Raw genomic sequence first — 20,641 nt, forward strand, 5'->3', positions numbered from 1 at the left:
GCCTTCTCGGGCAGAGCGCATGCCGCCAACGCCATCTCCCGCTGAGCATTCAAACACGTGAGCTTGAATGTTCTGCGCCACTTGCAGGCAGCACAAGTTGGTGTCGTCGATGGCGTGAACGATCACCCGTAGCTCCGATGCCAATGACAGGAGCTTCTCTATCACCAGGGCATCGATGCCTTCCTCGTCCATCCGGGGGTATGCGGCCCTCGCCAACGTCAGCAGTGCACTACGGAAGGCAAGGGGTCTGTGTCCCCGCACCTCCGTGTGGCAAAGCGGTGGCGAGTATTGGACAGTGGCCCGTAGATCGCCGCCATCTCTTGGATTGCCTGGTGCAGCGTGGCACGATCCGCTGGCGGGATGGTGACCAGACCTGCCAGGTTGTCTTTGTCGAGGGCAGCGAGAAGCACCCATAGCACCTCAGCCTCTGTCCACCCCGCCATCTCACAGTTTGTGAGAAAGCGCCACTGGAAGGTGGCCCAGTCGCCTCCAGCGGCTGAGAACTCCCTCAGAATGGCCAGACGCTGCTGGAGAGATGAGACGCGTGCTGCCAACAGCTGTTCTCCATCACTTTGGGCGCTAACTCAGCCACTCACCGCAGTCAAGATGGTGGCCCCCTGCGCCGGTCGCGCCAAGCGTGACGCGGCGGTCTCTGGTTGGCGGGAAACTTTGGCGGGAACCGCGGAAACCTCCGATTGATGAAGAGTTTTGGCGGGAAATTCTGCTTTTTCGGCGGGAATGCGGAAGCGGCAGCGAGAGCCACAGTCACGCGTCGCTCCACTCCCCCCTCATCCGCCGCCGGCTCTCCGCAATGGATTTCATCCAAAATAGACGCCGCTGCATGGAGGAGCTTGGCAAGGTGGGAGTGAGCCGCCTGAAGTGCTCTCCCTGAAAGCGGCAAGCTGCCGAGCAGCGGGACGGCGTGCTGCCTCTCCACCCTCTTCTGGGGCCGCCAATCCCGGGGCTGTTGCTACGTCGTCTTCATCCTCCGGAGACCAGGTACGTGCTCTGCTCCTCGTCTCCATTTAGCTAGTTAATTACTTACTGTGTGGCCACTTCTGACACCACTTGTAGTGGTTCACACGAGGGAGGCAGATACTTCTTGGAGGCAACACATTTATTACAATAAAGGGTATAAATTCCCCTTCACCAGCTACCCCTAGGGAGGTATCACCTCCGGGCTAGCTAACCCTAGCCCACACGGGGTGGCTGTCTCGGACCGGACCCTGGCTCGGGTCCGGGTCCTCTACTCGGGCAGGACTTGTCCAGGTGACGGCTCCTGTCTTCAATCTTGCAACAGCTGCCAGACCCGTTCAGGGGTCCGGGTTATATTGCCAGTCCCGGGGTTTCCTCCACCCCTGGCGACGCCTCCCTTCTTGAGCCTTTGAGAGGGACCTGGTCCTGGTCCCATGATCCCCCCAACCCACTCCTTGGGGACCCTTAATTGGTACCTCCGGTCACCAGGCCTCCGGGTTCACCTGGAGTGCCATGGCCCCCGGTGAACTCCTGCGCCGTCCCTAGCGCTCTCGCCCCCTATCTGCCAGAAGCTGGCACTGCCTGTGTCTGGTGTGAGCGGCATGCATCGTGCCTCACACAGGCCGGCTTATGCCCCATGCAGTGGCCTCCACCGATGTCACTTCATCAGTATGGTGTTAGCTACGGGAATGACCGTCCCTCAGTTATGTTCCATGAATGTCCGAACCCGCTTCTCATTTACCTGGTGCCGCAGACACACCACCTCCCTTATGCGAGGTGGCACAGACAAGGCTTTGAGCTTGAGATGGGCTTACTGCAGTCTCTCAAACACCTTGTAGAACTTGTTCAGCTATGCTCTTGCCAAATATAAATCACATCATCCAGGTGTATAAAGTATTTATCTCACTGCAGACCCCACATAACCAGCCCTATCAGTGTCTGGAATGTAGCCTGAATATTTGTCAGACTAAATGGCAAGACCTGGACTTCAAACAACCTCAAGAGTGTAGTCAATGCCGTATGTGCTCTATCAACCTCATCTGTAGACATCTTCCGGTACCTGGATGCCATATATAATGTGGAAAATTGTCATGCACCCGCAAGGCTGGCATTTGTCAAATATAGTTTAATGCGAATATCATAGGGAGGTTATAATGGTTCAGTTCAGTCATTTTTCCATAATCAGAATTTTCACATAACTCAGGCTGTCCTGGAGGTGTTCTATCACTCTTTATCACAGGTCTCGATAATGTTTTCTCATTTCCTGTGTCCCTACTCTCTTCCACACTGAAAATACATTGCACCTGCTAATTCAAATAATCATCACGAAGTTAGCAATGGACTGTTGCGCCAATCATGTGACCTCTTGCGACAGCATTCACAAAACTGCTCTTGCTACAATTTCAGCGTCACAATTAATGTGTTTGATCCATGTATCATGGGGGTGACTATAGGGATGGCGCCGTTCTTTTGAGGACCACTGTCTGCTTCAAACATCAACCACCAATTTAAGTGAGCAGTTTACTCGAATTCATACTCTTTGGTTCTTTCGGTAAAATCACGTAGATAGAAAAAAATAACTAATAAATCACGACGTTTCAATTGCAACACAAGCCATCGTCTCCAGGTGAAACAATACAGCAGGCGCACTGCTGAGGAAATGGAGCGAGAGAGCTACTGTAAACAAAGGTTATTTACGTTTGTGCTGGGTACAACCCAAGTGGGCGGGACTAGGGATGGAATTTGCAAGTAATTGTAATCGCAGAGAGGGTAGGGGTGGGTGACCTCGGCTAATCCGAGGAGGAGGGAGGGGGTGCTGCCGTAACGGGCGAGAGGGTTGGGGTGAAATTTTACAGAGGAAAAAAAAGGTGATAGAGAGAAAAATAAAACAGATATCAAACTTGGCAAACTTAGAAATGTAATGCAACTCAGAGAGTCGGCCAACACAGCAGTTAACACTATACCTGGTTGATCAATGTCGTTGGGACCAAATGCAGTTCAAATCGTTAATTTTTCTTGAAGTCAGGCTAATTCAGTGCATGACATGAGGCCTACATCATTCATCAAGAGTTTGTATAGAGCCATAGAAAGACAAATTCCTCCACACAGCTTTGCCGTTGATGATGCAGCATGTTTCTGGAGATTAGGCAAGTAGAGTCGATGGACAAAATTGAACAAAATGAGTGGCTTAATGCAGCCAGTATAAAATACAAATCGATTTTTTTTTATTGTCAAGTCCATTCATGCATATTTTTTTCAAACTTAGGTCTGATTGGAATGCGGTTGAGATGACAAGTGACTCCAGAATATAGGTGCAACTAATAACATTCCCAACTTGCTCTTGTTTATCTGGCTAGGGTGCACTAAGCAGTTGTAACATGCACGAGAGAAGATGTGGGCTGATGGCATCAGAGTTACACGAGGATCTGGTGCTGAATTGATTTGTGATTGTGAAAAGGACTCGGAGCTGAATGGTCTTGTGCCAGGAGTGCAGAAATCCTTAAACCGTCTGGACAATCCCATTAGTGCTCCCCTTTGGCAGGGAAGGTTGCATTGGTAGGACCAGCCACTGCATGCTAAAGCAGCTTCTGTGTGGCTGGATAAAGGGGGCTAAATGAGCAGAGTGTAGACTAGAGAAAATATTGGGTGTTGTATTATGGAACGATTTTGAGCTGATTAAACTTGCCGCCGAAAAGTACCAGCTTTATAAAGATTTAGCTCTGTGGTGGGGACTCGTGAAGGACTCTACCAGTCAGTTGGAGGAGGTTGGCCCTCCCGCAACCACGGAGGGTGAAGGCATATTCACAACAGTGAGCATCATGATGGGTGGCTAAAAACACATGGTAGAAGTGCGGAGTACAGGTGGTGCATCTGCCAGCCATCTCCGTTACCTCCTGCTTGTGAAGTTAAACACTTCATGTGGCCTCAAACTGTACCTGGATTAGCATAAGTGCCATGGTTATATCACCTCAATTTAGTGATGATGGATTTGTGTATATTGATTTCATATTCATTATTAACATTTTTATCCTTTGGGACCTCCTTTGCCAGTACCAAAATATGAGAATAGGTTGTCCCCTTTTGTTTGGCAACAAAACAGGTGTTAAGATGTTAAAACACCAAACTGAAACCTTTTACAAGGAATCATGTCTCAATTAACCACAATACTTGTGGTTAGAATGCAAACAAAAAACATACTCTGATAATATATGGATTGTTTTTGAAACTGATTGGTCCACACCAGAGACAGAGGACGCCTTTTGGCGCCTTTTGGCGTCCTCTGGTCTAACACTGTTTGAGACTAGGCTTGAAAGAAAGCTGTCTCTGGTGTGAACCAATCAGTTCCAAAGACAATGCATATATTACTCTTTGGTTCTATTCGGTAAAGTCACGTAGGTAAAAAAATAAAACAACAAAAATCACGACGTTTCGTCGTGATTTTTGTTGTTTTATTTTTCGTCGTGATTTTTGTTTTATTTTTCGTCGTGATTTTTGTTTTATTTTTTTATTTTTCGTCGTGATTTTTGTTGTTTTATTTTTTTACCTACGTGACTTTACCGAATAGAACCAAAGAGTATGGATCCTTGCAGTCACGAAAGCTTCAAATCTAGAATGCATATATTATCAGAGTATTTTTTTGTTTGCATTCTGACCACAAGTATTGTGGTTAATGCAGACATGATTCCTTGTAAAGGTTTTAGTTTGGTGTTTTAACATCTTAACAAATGTTTTGTTGCAAAATAATAATGGAAAACCTATTCTCATTCTTATCCTTTCACTGGTTACTTTCTCATTTGTGTACATAGTTATCAGCCAAGAAATGAAATATCACGATATTTTGCTTCATAATTATGAGCGAGATGATACTGATTGTCTGACAGGGACTCAGGATTCAATCTAAATGCAGTGCTGGCTCAGTTATTTAGCTTGGGAATGAGCAAAGATATGAGTCATAATTTATTTTTGGCTAGGCTACTTAAATATCTGGCCAAATGGTTGTTGTGTATCCCTTCACCACCCAATATAGTCAACTTGTCTGCAAGTGTTTTAAAGCACGACATATTGTTTTAGCACACCTGTCATTTGAAGAACAATTCTTAAAAACAAATTTAGCAATAAGATATCACATTTTGCTTAAAACTTCCTAAAACATTGAGACCAAGAGCCCATAAGCTAGATTTATAACAATAGCTAAGTCGAAAAAACAGGTGCAAGTGTTAAGTTACATATATAGCGTGATCTTTGTACAATATACAACATAATCATGAGGATATCATGAACACACCATATTACATACATTGATGCATAGAGTGCTGAGACGATGCGTAGAAGACCCAAGAGGACGGAGCAGAACCATTGCATCAGCTCGTCATGAAATAATAGATCAAGAAGGAGTGGAAGACATGAGAGAATAATAAAAACAGCACTGAACAGAACTTGGAGTCAACACTAATGCACTAAATCAGCAATAACAAAAGCACAAATACCAAGGCATTCGAGAATAAGTGCAGGGGTAAGACATATTGGTGTATAATTTAAAAGACGTTCGTTTCCCCACAGGCCAATGGGGAGCATGACATCTGGTTGTTCGTCATGGCCGTGCTGCTCTCAAACATCCTGGTCTACAACACCGTGGGGACTCTGGACCACTCCGGCCTGGAGCAGCTACAGTATCCTTCACAGAGCGATAGGTTACTCACATAGCAGCACATTAAGCAGAGAGGCAATATACTTCCATGGGTTTATGGGCCCAGATCAAGGTAGTCACTACGAGGCCTAAGCTAGGCCATATCAGAGTTAGCAATGGCATCACTCTCTGTGATGCACATCTCCAGATGAGAATATTTGTGTCATAGAATTATACTTCCCATGTCATCATTAACCATGATCTATCCACTGTTGCAGCCTCCCCAAATCATCACCACCTTTTACATGCTTGTAATTCAATAATCCACCCTGCTCCCACACACGAGTTGAATTCATAACTTAAAAAAATCATTTGGCCTTTCATAAGAGTTGCGAGTAGGACATGTGCAAGATGCAGCAGGTTACCAAGACAGGTATTGGTGTGGCAGCAAGAGGTTGGCGACCAAGGGGAGACCTAAAGCCTGTTGTTAGAATACTTTAACTTTGGTCCGTAAAGGACGAGTCGACTTTACAATAAATACTTCATTTATTCAAAAGGAAGCAGGGTGCCGTGGCATCAATGGTATTGGTTTTGATGACCTATAATACTTCACCTTGTCATCTCGTATGTACTGTAGGCACAGTAACACTTATTGAAGCTGAAATGTGGGGTAAGCTTGAAAGTCTATACTTAACTTAAAATAAATAAACCCAAAAAGATCCAAATGTAGACCTGTTTGTTCACCAATTTACTCTCTGTACGAAAGGAAAAGATGTCTGTAGTTTTTTTATGCTTTTCAACAACAATACACACTCGAAGTACACACATAATTGGAATTTGATATTCACGAACATGCTTCACTGGAATCCCCGGCCGTGATCTAGGAAATGAGGGGAATATTTAACAAGTTATTGGAGGGCTAGTGGAAAGAGATAGCAGAAAACGAGTTAAAAAGAAAACAGAAAGGAAGGAGGTGCCTGGCTTAGATTGATATCAGCAACAGTAACAACACGCAAGGGAGAGTTATTTGTTAAACAATGTCTGGGAAAAGAGCTACAGCAGGAGGCGGCATAGTAGCACAAAGAAGGGTCAGATGGAGCAAAACGACTCAAGGGTGGCATCAAATCTTTGTATATAACACCGGTGACATTTGTGACAGAACCTCTGTGTGATCAAATGTAGATATTTCCCATCATGTTTAAGGCGTTCTGGAGTGAATCTACATGCATCATCTTACCATGCGGTCTGCTGTTAATGTCATTACACTCTTCGTTGGACGTTATTTTAAATAATGTGAATACATTTAATTTCTTTAAAATATATGTATTGAACCAAAGACGTGTATTTAATTTAAATACCATGTGTTTAAAACGAAAGAGTGCAAGGAAATCGCAGACCACGTGGTAACTGATGCAACCATTGAGCCCGTGCCTTTGGACGCTTTAGTCATCAACGTGCTCTGTTAGTGACTCTTTCCCTCAGTTTTTACATTTACCTTACCTTTATTTGGCAAACAAACAATAAATTATTCTCGCTCGTCATAAAGCTCTTCCATATTCCGCAGAAACGCATCTGCTCCATTGACTCTGATTAAATTGTACAATCGTGATGTTTGAAAGTATAAGTACGTTGTAAATATTTAGTTTATTGGAGAACATGGTTTCAAATGTTATGTATGTGTAAATATTATTTAAATTTAGTTTATTAACAATTTTGAGCTACATCATGGGACCTCCTTTGCCAGTACCAAAATATGAGAATAGGTTTTCCCCTTTTTTCTGGCAACAAAACAGGTGCTAACATGTTAAAACTCCAAACTGAAACCTTTTACAAGGAATCATGTCTGCATTAACCACAATACTTGTGGTCAGAATGCAAACGAAAACATACTCTGATAATATATGCATTGTCTTTGAAACTGATACAGCTTGTCTTTGTGCTGTACGCCTTTTGGCGTCCTCTGGTCTAACACCGTTTGAGACGAGGCTCAAAAGAAATCTGTCCCTGGTGGGGACCAATAAGTTTCAAAGACAATGCATATATTATCAGTGTGTGTTTTTGTTTGCATTCTGACCTCAGGTATTGTGGTTAATGTAGACATGATTCCTCGTAAAAGGTTTCCGTTTGGTGTTTTAACATCTTAACACCTTACTCTTTGGTTATTTCGGTAAAGTCAAGTAGGTATAAAATTAAATAAATTAAATCACGACGTATCTGGCACAACACAAGCACCCGAAACGTCGTGATTTAATTCATTTTATTTTATACCTATGTGACTATCGAAAGAACCAAAGAGTATGGATCCCTGCAGTCACGAAAACTTCAAATCTAGATCTTAACACCTGAATTGTTGCCAGAAAAAAGGGGAAAACCTGTTCTCAATTATAGAGCTGCCTCTGTGTATTGGTTAGCACCCTGGACTATATAGAGATTCTTGTTTTGATTTCATCTATCTGTGTTGCATTTGAAACAATGGGGCAAGTTTATTTAATCAGCTCTACTTCCTCTGTACACCCAGCAGTATGAATGGGCAACACCACAGGTAGCTCAGCTGCAGGTCACGTGCACTGAATTAAGTGTGAGGATTCCCACCCCTTCCAACGTGTCTCATCAACCTTGAAGAATAAAGCAAATATCCTCCAGAGCTACGTCCAGTGAAATCCCTTCCACAGTAGTTGTGTGAGGAAGGAATTTCAAGGTTGCACATTTACCTTTTTTTATTTAAGAATGATTAAATTATGTATAGTATGCTACATTCCCCATATGTGGAAAGGCTTTGAGGAGTTTAACTGCCATATTTTCACATGTTTTGTATTTTTAGAACTTTTATCTTGATCTTAAATGAGTCCGTTTCTGTAAAAGGTACGATGCACTGCTGCATTAAATATTCTTGACTCCGACCCCAATCCAGGTATGTCAAGGATGTTGCGCAGTACGTCAAAGCAACAGTAGAAACTCATAAAGACAACCCAAAGGATCTGAACAAGTACTTCCCATCCCTCATCGTCTGCGTACGCGACTTCACGCTGACGTTGGAGTTGAATGGATATCCTTGCACTGCTGACGACTACATGGAGCATTGCTTTAGAATACGCAAGCCAGAGACACAACGTGGTCAAGAAGAAGCAAACAAGACATTCAACAAGCAGCGCGACATAATGTGCCACTATTTTAAGGTAACAGACTCAATTAAATACCCATTCATCCATAGGTTCTTAACCTATGTTGATTGGGCCGAGACGACTGTCACTACTGATAGGGGTAATGAAATTGGTCTAAGCGCTCCTGTCCCGAACCAGAACCTCTAACCTAGTCTCAACTCTTAACTTGTCCTAATTTTGCTTGGTTACACAGAAAAGCTTCACCGTGTCTCATGACTCTCTTTAAGGAGGGATCTGCCATGTTTATGTTGGTCATTATGATTTAAACACTATGATAGTCATATCTAAAGTTATTAATTTTGCTGTTACCCCACGTACAATCCCTGTTGATGAGATAATTTCTGCAGTGGAATCAGTATTTAGACATCTCCCACAAAAAAGCTAAGATGACGAGGCATGAGGTTACCAAAATAATTGAGAACAGTACATTGCCGAAAACAAATGTTTGTCTCGGTGAGGCAAACGCCTTAAGAGAATTGAGAGCAAATAAAGATATCCAAATTCTTGCTGATGATAAGGGAGGGCCTATCAACTGTTGTGAATCCTCATGAGAATTATAATAAAATCTGAGATTTACTGGATGAGACTCAACCAATGCCAAAGACGACTGCCATCATTATCAAGTCATTAACTCCCAAGGAAGAGCTATACCTGACAAAACCAAGGGCGTCAAAACCACCAAGACTTGATGGGTGGCCAAAGTCACAAACCTGATGTCCCATTAAGAACCATAGTACAATAGGCTCTGCCATATACAAAAGAGCACAATACGTAACAAAACAAATACAGCCCTACATTGGCAGGACCTCTTTATCCATTAAATACTCAGAACATATTGTAAATATTATTAAAGATATTAATCTTAACCCTAATGATGTTAGGGTAAGTTGTATGTGACTTCTCTGTTCACAAAGGCTCTGGTGAACGAGTAAATTAAATTACCCGATACTCTGTTAACTAACATAGGTTTACCCAAAGATATACAATGACTAGCTGAGCACTGTCTAAATAACACTTATTTTTTGTGGAAAGGTGACTTCTGTAAATAAAAAGGAATGCCAATGGCCTCCCCTTTGTAACCTACAATTGTGAATCTGTACATAGAAGACTTTGAAGCAAAAGCACGAGCTTCAAGCACACTAAAACCCTCTGTTTGGTTTCGATATATGGATGACACATTGGTGGTCTGGCCACATGGTAAAGATACACTTAATCTATATAAAAGTCAAAAATATTGGGTTCGTGGGTTTGTGTGTGTGTTTGTGTGTGGTCGCGCACTTGGCTCTCCAACGGCGGGGTTTACGTAAAAAAAAGCCAGGTACCATGCCGTAAGCCCCGCGGTCAGCAAGCGCTATTCCTTTTTTACATCCGTCAACTTTAAATAAGTTTAATTAGCGATTTAGTACGATTTTTCCGTGCTGCACCATTATTTATTTATTACGCGTGCACGACCATACCAACTCACGCGCCTTTAGTGGGGGGAACGGCCCATGCCAAATCACACGCCTTAGGTGGGAGTCAGGGGGACATTTTCTTTCGCGTTAAAAATGCTATAATAATACAGCGTTAAAAATGCTAAAAATACACTAAAGGCTGACGTAAATCCTTCACTGTGTCATGTCCACCCCACCCCGATGCATGCAGTTACTAATATATACAGTCGCGAGATGCTAGCACTATAGGCAGTAGACCATTTATTTATTTATCACGCGCGCACGACCATACCAAGTCGCACGCCTTCGCGTTAAAAATGCTATAAAAATACACAACGCTCAAGTTAATTCTTCACTGTGTGATGTCTCCCCCACCCCAACGCGTGCAGTTATTCCTACTATACAGTCGCTAGATGTAGCAGGTACCACCACAGTCGGTATGCACTGCTGTAATCATAGCAAGTACCACCACAGTCAGTAATCACTGCTGTAATCATAGCAGGTGCCACCACAGTCGGTATGCACTGCTGTAATCATAGCAGGTACCACCACAGTCAGTATGCACTGCTGTAATCTTAGCAGGTACGACCATAGTATGAACTGCTGTAATCATAGCAGGTAGCACCACAGTCAATACGCACTGCTGTTAGATTTTTAAGAGTAGTTTTGAATTATTTTTAAGACCCGGGCAACGCCGGGTACTTACCAATAGTTAATTTATAAATCATCACAACTTGCAAAAACCCATCTGTCCAGTTCACCATGGAAGAAGGTTGATAAAGCTCTCCCATTTCTGGATATTCCATTTGGGCCCGGCTGAAATGGAAAAATAACACAGCGTTAAAAGAGAAGAAAACGCTCACTAACCCCTTTTCTTCAATGCAGAATCACACCATCACCCCACACAGAAAGCCTCTTCGCATCAAGGCACTCATACATGAGACTATAATAACAAATAATAGTAATTACTCCCAAACACAACTGTCGGCAGCGGCAGAACACGCGTGCCAATAAGGGCACTTAATTGATTTTGATGTTGAAGTTTTGCGCTAAACTATTTACTACTGCCCAAGACTAATTAGATAATCTATTGAAATCGAGATAAATACATATTTAACCGTTCTGATAGCCACAGGCTTAGTGCTGCTTGTAAGCGTAGAATCAAGTAATATAAAGTAATACACTTTTTCTTATGTTATTGTTTCCCTTCTACGTGACTTTACCGAAAGAACCAAGAATAAGTGATACACTGTTTAACTGCATGCCTATACGGGTCACTATACGTGGATGGTAAAAAAAACTATGAGCAGCAAAGAACAGGTATTGAGATTTTTGCACGCAAAAACGGCAGAATGTTGTTGCATATATTCGGTCTTGAAAAATGATAAAAATTATTAAAATTAAAGGAAAATTAAAAAATGTGAAATTTTCCGAAATGATGCTAATTTATGTAATACCAATTATGCATTATGCTAATTAGGAAGGTGTGATTGCATTAGGTGGCTGTTGCTTGTACGTGCTTTGTGGCGGCCTTTGAAGCCCGGTAGAGATTTCCCCAGACTCTCATTAGCATAATGTACATTAATTAACTGTGAATAACCAAACCAATAATATATATATCCATTGTAATCGATATGAACACATTAACCCCACCCCCCTGGTCTTTGCACCTGATTGGCTGACAAGTGATGACATTAAATGTATCCCTCTATTTAAGACCAAAAAAGGAGGATTTATCCATAACTACGGCTGTTGCCTTGATAAGGCTGGTTGTAATTACCGGTAGAAATGTCATACTCGAATGTTATGGGTTTTCTCTCCAACACAATGGTGAACTAGTAACGAATCAGCATGTTTTGTTTACCGTGACAAACCCTTACTAATCGGATGTGTCGGGTGGTGGTGGTTTAACGACACACTTATATTTACGTGATCTAACCCAAAAAACCTCGATTAAGAACATGCAATGTCGCTACGTACATAGATGAGGCTATCATTACCTTTCTTCAAGGGTTGTCAAGTCAAAAAAGGTAAAGTTATTAATACCATGTGAGTTTGTGTTCTTCCCAGACGAAAGCCAAGTTTCAGTGATGCATACTATGTCTAGTCAGAGGTTATCTATTTCAATTGAAAATGTACAGTTTTTAGAGACAATTAAAGTGCAGAATGCCCAAGCCAGAATAGTTAGCAAAGTCAGAAGCACTAAATGATAATACAGAGGAAGACATGCTGTACACCCAAGGTTATATTCAATCTCACCTATGAGTAGGAGCAAGGCTAGCAGCTTGCTAACTAATTATCGATTATATAAACAGGTGACCCTACATCGCATGGAATTAGAAGAGGAACTGGAAGGTCAGGTTAGGAGAGCAGATATGTTGTGGAAGTGACATATAGAATAGTGAGATAGAGTTAGTCAGGAAAGGATATTTTAAGAAGGGCGACTTTAAGAAGAGAGATAGGGAGAGGAGCAAAGGAACAAATACACATTAGGCATAAAGCTGTCTCCTAGAGCAACTGTAGCAAGCTATGCTGAAGCAGTAGCAGCACAGAAGTATGTGTAGTAGTAGTTGATTTTAATCATTGCTGTTTAAGCAGCCACAGCAACAGCAGTTGGGTGCAGTAGCTGCCACAAAGACCATTGAAATAGTTGTAACGGTCACCATAACTGTTGCTAAAGTCTTCTTTGGTTCTTTCGGTAAAGTCACGTAGAATGAGAATAAAATAATAAATTGATTAAATAAAATAACACAACAATAATTAATTATTTATTTCATCAATTTAGTTTATCAATTTATTATTTTATTCTCATTCTACGTGACTTTACCGAAAGAACCAAAGAAGATGAATCCTTGCAGTAACGAAAGCTTTAAATCGAAATGTTGCTAAAGTATCTGTGGAAGTCGAGATGTTGCAGTAATTACAGAAACATAAATTTATGCCATAATTGCAGAAGTCGATGTTGCTGCTGCGACAGTTGCCAAATTGATAAGATAGATGGGACTCCAGTAAATAATTCGGAATTAAGCCCCAAGACCCTGGTAGCAGCTCTGCCCAGCGCCCTGCCGATGAAGGCGATTCCTGCCAGGTAGCACTTGCAGGCTTCACCCCCGGGTAGGCCCTTGGGCATTCAGGAAACCTGCGGCAGCCGCTGACAAATCCGTCGGCGCTCACAGGAAGGGTTCCTCTTGCTGGCTCCCGAGCAGGAATTGACGGTTCTGTCTGTAGGTGAGTAGCTGTTAAGGGGTCTCTTTCAGCATGCTTCTTCAGCTTCAGAGAGCCCTAGGGGAGGCCGCAACCTCATCTGGAGACCATCAGTTGGCAGTGCATGGACACGACCCTGCCGGCGGCCAGTACAGGTCAATGTTAAAGGACTCGGTTATGAGGCCAAGTCGCCAAGAAACATTTCAGGGGGCCCCACGTGACGATGAGGGAAAGAGAAGGGCACCTGACAATGAGGGGAAGAGCCATGGGATGCCTAGCACGGCATCCACACCGGCATCCACCTTGCTGCTGATGAGATTCACTCTGAAGTAGTGTGGTCAATGGGTTGTGTGTGTCAAAGAAAAATACCGTTATGTTTTTTGTGGAGAGACAAATATCATAATGAGATGTTATTTTTGAAAAATAAGAATAGGTTTTATCCCTTCTGGCAATAGAACGGGTATTAAGATGTTTAAACAGCAAATAGATAAAAAAAATCAAGAAATTAAGTCATCATTAACCACACGTATTTGTGGTCAACATGCAAACAAAACATGCTCTGCCATAAAGGGTTAAATCTATTATTTTGTTATTTTGTTTCGTTTTACAGAAGCGCAAGTGCTTCACGTTCCCCATGCCAGTCAACCCAGAAGACTTAAGCAAGCTGGAGACCATTCCAGATAAAGATCTCAAACCTGGCTTCATCAAGGTTGCGAATGAATTCACCTCTCACATCCACCAGGAGGTCAAGTACAAGAACATTGATGGAGTCATTCTCACGGGACAGCGTAAGCTCAGCAAAATACACACCATATTTTTCCTGCCAATGAGGATGAAACCGGTCTTTTTGTTTCACAAAAACCTGCTTGGACGGACAGATCTATGTGGTCTATATGACCATGCTTTCAGCTCTTTTGAGTTGGTGGTCTAAACTTTGTTTCTCTATTTCACCACTCTAATTTCTCCTTTCTTTCCTCAACTTTCCCCATTATTACTTCGTGGATAAAATTCAGATTTTCTTATCCTTTCCTTCCTTTTCCCATGACCTCGCTTACCGCATTTCATCCTGTCTGGTATCCATCCAATTTTGGATGTCACGTCACTTTCTGTCCAACAACCCTTCCAAACAATCTTGATTTGAAGCTTTCGTGACTGCAGGAATCCATACTCTTTGGTTCTTTCGGTAAAGTCACGTAGGTAGAAGAATAAAATAAAAATAATAATATATCACGACGTTTCGATCGCAACAAAAGCAGTCGTCCTCAGGCTGAAAATAGAATCCAGCAGTGGAACTGCTGAACCAGCGAGAGAGCTGTTACAACAAGAGGTTATACTGGTAGGAACGAAGTTGTAAACTGAGTGTACCAGCCTGCAATAGATTAATGTGTCCGTCTGTCCGTCCGTCCCCTTTCAATACTTTAACGAAGTGAAATCTCGTGCTGTTGGGTGTAAAATCAGCAATAGACAGCGCAGAGACTTGATATGTCTTATAAAATTGCGCAAAATTCCAATGTTCGTACCAGCCCACCCTGCAGGAACCTGTTAAATGTGGCAAAGGGCAAGTAGGTGGGGGTCTTAGCTGGAAAGGAATTCCATCCACGGACGCAATCACGTCAGTTGTGTTAATGGGGGAGATTAGGGAGAGAGAGGTTAGGGAGATAGATTAGCATGAAATGAGCTTCTGTCGCCACATAAAAGTATCGTCCCCGCATATGCGCACAACAGCAGTGTTAATGGGAGATTAGCACTATGTTGATGGGAGAGATTAGGCAGGGAGATTAGGGGGATTAGCAAGTTTATGTCATGGTTATGTGTAACACAACCTGCGGCGCTGCCAACTGCGCTGAGAGGCAAGCGCGTCCACGCAAGAGAACCACCGCAACGGTGGTCACGCCAGTGAGACACATAGCCCATCACGCAGCCAGAACCATCGATATATCGAGGCTAAGGGAGCAGAGGTGGCCATGTTAGTGAGACCCAAGCCCATTAATGCAGAGGCACCTAACAGGGCAATGCAACTCAGAGAGTCGGAGATAACAGCCAAATGGCAGGGAAGAATGGAAGCACCACAGCAAGTTATGACTTTACTTGGTTAATAACATCATTCCAATGATTGCTCAGCTCTTCTCGGTTGAAATTGTATCCGTGTTTATATATCTGGATGGCTTCATGGACAAATCTTTGATGGTAGCCCGAAGGTTTGCAGAGTATCTTGGTCTCAGAAAAAAACAATATCGTGCGAGCCCACTGCGTTATAACAATGATCAGCCACGGCAGAGGTCTTGGTTCTGCTGTTTTTCAAATCTGCCTTGTGTCCGCGGACGCGGTCCGAGACATGTCGTTTCGTTGCCCCAATGTAACTGATGCTGCAGACACAACTTAGTTTATAGACACCAGGGTATTGCATGTCAGGAATGACATCCTTTACAGATGGGATCAAATCACGGATTTTGTGTACTGTATTGAATCGGACCTGGATATTGTGTTTGTTTAAGATTTTGGAAATCTTTTTTGTAACAAGCTTTCCAAAGATTATGGTTTTGATTGGGTCCTCAGATGGTTGTCTCCCCATGGTTTTGGATACAGCTTTGCGGATTGTGCGGTAAGAGTATCCATTCGTCTTGAGGGCTTGGTGTACTTGCTCCAGTTCACTGGCTAGGTGGCGCTGGTCGGAGATGCAGTGGGCCACATTTATAAGCTCTCTCGCTGGTTCAGCGGTTCCACTGCTGGATTATTTTTTCCGCCTAAGGACGACCGCTTGTGTTGCGATCGAAACGTCGTGATATATTATTTTTTAATTTTATTTTTTTACCTACGTGACTTTACCGAAATAACCAAGGAGTATTCTTTTGCTGTCTCCTACCGCAAAGGTGCCCGACACACGAACGTGGATGCGCTGTCGTGATTGCCAACTACCTGCGCTTGCCAGTTTCATATATTCAACATTCGCAAAATCCGACTGCTTATTTCAACCTCTCCAGCAAAACTCCCGTCTCACCCTCGATGTTCTCAATCTTTGTCTCTTTCTGTTCCTCCTCCTTGTGTTCAAACACTTTTTCACTCAGTCTCTTCTCGCCCACCTTCACTGGAACAAACTTCTCCTCCATATTAAGCAGTCATCTTCACTAACTAGTTTCTGCTCCTCCCTTAAAACTAACTTTTTTATCCCTGGCTCATCCCACGACCTCTTAATCTCCCCTTTCTAACTACCACCATTTCTGTTCCTTCTTCTTAATCTCTTCATGGATATCACTCATTCTCCATCCATTCAATCCACCCATCATCATTTGGTCTCGTTTTTTATTTTTACTTCATTCACACACCACAGGTGCACCCATCACTTCCTCTAATCTATTTTATGCACCTCATCTTCACCATTACCTTCATATGTACCATTGCTGACTCTTATGTTGTGTTAATGTACCTTGGTCATAGTACTATATAAATGACAAGAATATAAGATCTATACGGGGTAGAGTGTTATCCCCTCTGGAGCACTCCGAGAAAACCCATGCACATGTTTCCTCCCAGCTGTATACACGCAAATTACCTTCCTGAAAACATTCCAATATAATACATATTCATAAACATAATACATGTTGTGTAGGAGATACAACAGCAACCTGTATTCTCACATCAGTATGTAGCTCGGTCTGGAGCACTTCTGCTTGATTTCTTCTCGACTCAGCCTTGCCTGATTTTTTTTGCTTTGACATATAGTAGCCTAATTTAAATAAATGCATGCTTACATGTAACAATGTATAATTATAAACACAGCACATCAAATAGAATTAAACTCCCACTGCTCATAATCTTTAAAAAAATTAAATCCAGATTGAAAACTAATTTATTTAGAACTGCTTTTGTATTTAGTTTGTTGTCTTTCCACGGACCTCTGATTAGCACGGTTGGCTTCATACAGTGTAAAAGAAGTTAAAACAGACATACATACAAATTGAAGTAGTATGCCAAATTAATATCCACCAAACACCACCCATTGTTAAAATTATTAGTCTCATTTGCATCAGAGAAAATGACTCACTCCCCTGGTTTCCATTGTGTTTAGTGGACATCTATCACAACAACCACCAACGTTCACGACTAAGTGGTGGTGACGTGATCATAGCGCTTGTGCCATGCTAGGTGCACTTTGAGGCTACTTGAAGTGTCGAAGGCCTGCTGGTAGGTGGTCTTGGAAAAGACCCAGCTTCCATTGGTTGACTGAGATCACTGCGAGATGGAGCAACTGTGCTGTCCACCGTGTCAACTTTGCGTTTTATCCACTTGGTGTTACGCTCATTGTTGTGAGCATCGCTCATCTGTCCTCCATTGTTAATGGTAGGCGACTACCTCCAACACCCCAGCAGCATCCTTCACGAACCTCCTTTGTAGAGGCTGATTTTAATACGACTGGTATCAGTCATCGACAAGTCCAGTTAACTCCACATCCTTTTGTACCACATCAGTCCAACTCTTCTCTAGCCCATGCTGTGCCCATTTAGCCTCATCCATCCGGCCGAACTGAAGCTGCTTGGGCATGCCGTGACTGAGTATGTGGACTACATGACCCAGCCAATGCAGCCTTGCTTGCTAGAGGAACACATTTATGGTACTGTGTCCAGCTCTTTCAAGGATCTGTGAACTCCTCACACAATCCTGTCAGGTTAAACACAGGATGGGTCATAGGCAGGATAGCCTGAATGTTTCAAACCAGCACAGATGTTCCTTTAGAGGGCTGCACGATTCACAAGCATAGTGAAGGGAGGCTATAACTGTGGCCGAGAAGACCCAATAATGTGTATATAGTGACATGCCAGATAGCGTCCACACAGCATTACGTAGCAGATTAAAAATTAATGCTGCCACTGAGTGACACCTTGACTGCCAAACTAGAGCTATTCATAAGCACACTGTGCAAGTATGGCATACTTCTCCACTCTCTCCATAACTGCCCCATCACTCATGGAGGGTTGAGAGAGGGGAGTGTTTCATGACATAAAGTAACCAGGCAGGTGCTTTGTTTTTTTGGTGCTGATGGTAATGCCCCGTATCTTCGTAGCCTGCTGCAGGTTCAGCAGTAGCATCTACAACTCCTTTTGAGAGTGGGCAGAAATTACTTGATCATCTGCATACATATGGTTGACCAATAGCGAGTCATCCCTTGAATGCACCATTTTGATCTATACCAGAAGGAATTTCAACAGGTACATCATCCATAGAAAGCTTCTCCAACTACAAGGGTCAAAGACGATGTCAAATAGTGGTGGGGCCAGAGGACATCCTTGTCGCACCCCAATGACAACAAAAATTGGCTCCGACTCTTAGCCACTCAACTTTACCTGGATCTGCCCACCATAATGACAGTCAATGATTGTGAGCAGATGTTCTAGGACTCCAAAAGCACAAAGAATAACCCAGAGCTGTGGCCTATTGATGGCATCATAGGCATTGACCAGGTCAATAAAGCAGAGATGCAGGTCCTATTGAAATGCTCTATACCTTTGCTGTAGCATACGGACAGAGAAAACGGCGTCCGTGCAAGACCGCCCTGGTCATAAAACCACAGTAGGGCTCTGGAAGCTTCTCCTCAGTATGTCTGGCAAGGTGATATTGAATAATTATTGCAGTACCTTTTCTGGTGCACTATGGAGCGAGATACCCCAGTAGTTGTTGCAATCAGTGTGGTCCCCTTGTTTGAAAATGAGGACCACCAGGGTATCCTTATAATTCTGCACAACTCATCCTGTGGACCAGACAGTTGTAGTGATTTTTATTTAAAGCTTTCGTGACTGCAGGGATTCATATTATTGGTTATTTCGGTAAAGTCACGTAGAAGGGAAATAATAAGATATATTTTTATTATTTTCTTTTTTCCCTTCTACGTGACTTTACCGAAAGAACCAAGAATATAGTTGTAGTGATGTCAAATAAGGCAGTCTGCACACAAACACCACCCTCAGCAGTTTGCTGGAGAGGTTATCTCTCCCCAGCACTTTACCTGATTTCAAGCTACGGATTCCCCTATGTACTTCCTCAGCAGATGGCACATCAGCCAACCACTCACAAAGAGCGGATATTTCCTCCAATATTTTAGGCACAGCAGCACCAGGAGGGTCAATCCCACCTTACCTTATGATGTTTGAGCTGAGGAGTTTCTCCTCCTCCAACCTCACATAATTTCTCAGCAAACCTGCCAACCTGTTCCTCGGGGTCACCATTCTTTGCCTTAAGGATGGTAATAGGTGTGGGCCTGCAAGTCACTTTTTTATGGATTTTTTTAAGTGTTTCATTATCACATGCTAGTGAGGAAGCTTTCATTTCCTCAGCAACTCACGCAACCACCGAGCGAAGTCTGCATTAACCCTCATTCTTGGATGCGGGATGTTGTAGCATTGATGAAAATCCTGCTTGCAAGCTTCATCAACCAGACGAGAGCAGGGTCCTTGATACACGATTGCCACCACAATTAAAGTATCGTAGACACATCTTCAGATGACAAGCTGATCATCAGTAAGAATATCAGCTCCACGGTAGGTTCTGGCGTCAAGGATGTGGGACTGAATTCGTTGTTCTGTTCTTGCTTGAATCCAGCATGTATCCATGATATTTAGTCGCTTTTCATGATAAAATAAATGATACATTTTGATACAGCTATTATTAGCTGCTCCTAATTTGCTGAGGTTCAGTGAATTAGTGCCTACATGACCTAAAACATGTTAATATTTAAGTGCAAACACGCGATTTTAACAAGTCAAGATTTTAAAAATATATATCAAAAGATGTACAGTTTGTAACCTGCACAAGTTTAACATAAGAAACAAGTAAATCTACAGAAAAGTGGAAAGAAGACCATATCTAGCCCCAATAATTGCCAAATCTGTGTTCTTATTTTTTTATGTTTAGCTAACTCCATCATTGAGTCTTTATACATATTAGAGGAAACAACAGTACCCGGGAAAAAGAAACCACTGATGTGAGGAGGGTAACACTCAAACCCCTACAGATCGAAATGAATCCACTTGCTGTAATGCCCCACATTGGCAAACCAGGACATGCCAACTTTGACACCTACAGGTATGGACGTCACCTTGTTACCTTGTGCCATCAGGTCGAGTACAACCTTTGGTGACTTCCACGACCAGACTCCGCTATCCAGACCTGTCTGGGTTAGTGTAAGGCCAGTGGTGTTCTTGATGTCATCCATCCACCTCCTCCGAAGGTCGACCTCTACCCCTGCTATC

At 42.9% G+C, this 20,641-nt stretch overlaps 1 protein-coding gene across 2 annotated transcripts in view; it reads left to right on the forward strand.

Moving 5' to 3' along the window:
• The window catches only part of LOC116957576 (guanylate-binding protein 1-like), a 60,096-nt gene that overhangs the window by 25,094 nt on the left and 14,361 nt on the right, over nucleotides 1-20,641 (forward strand). For both annotated transcript variants that reach the window (XM_076056704.1, XM_076056705.1), the window contains 3 exons: nucleotides 5,536-5,645; nucleotides 8,514-8,778; nucleotides 14,011-14,188. In XM_076056704.1, coding sequence (XP_075912819.1) covers nucleotides 5,536-5,645; nucleotides 8,514-8,778; nucleotides 14,011-14,188 — 553 coding nt within the window. The remainder of the gene's footprint in view (nucleotides 1-5,535; nucleotides 5,646-8,513; nucleotides 8,779-14,010; nucleotides 14,189-20,641) is intronic.

This window comes from Petromyzon marinus, chromosome 77 (assembly GCF_048934315.1).
Source record: "Petromyzon marinus isolate PM22_M1 ecotype Great Lakes invasive population chromosome 77, UKy_Petmar_22M1.pri1.0, whole genome shotgun sequence".
Taxonomy (NCBI): domain Eukaryota; kingdom Metazoa; phylum Chordata; class Hyperoartia; order Petromyzontiformes; family Petromyzontidae; genus Petromyzon; species Petromyzon marinus.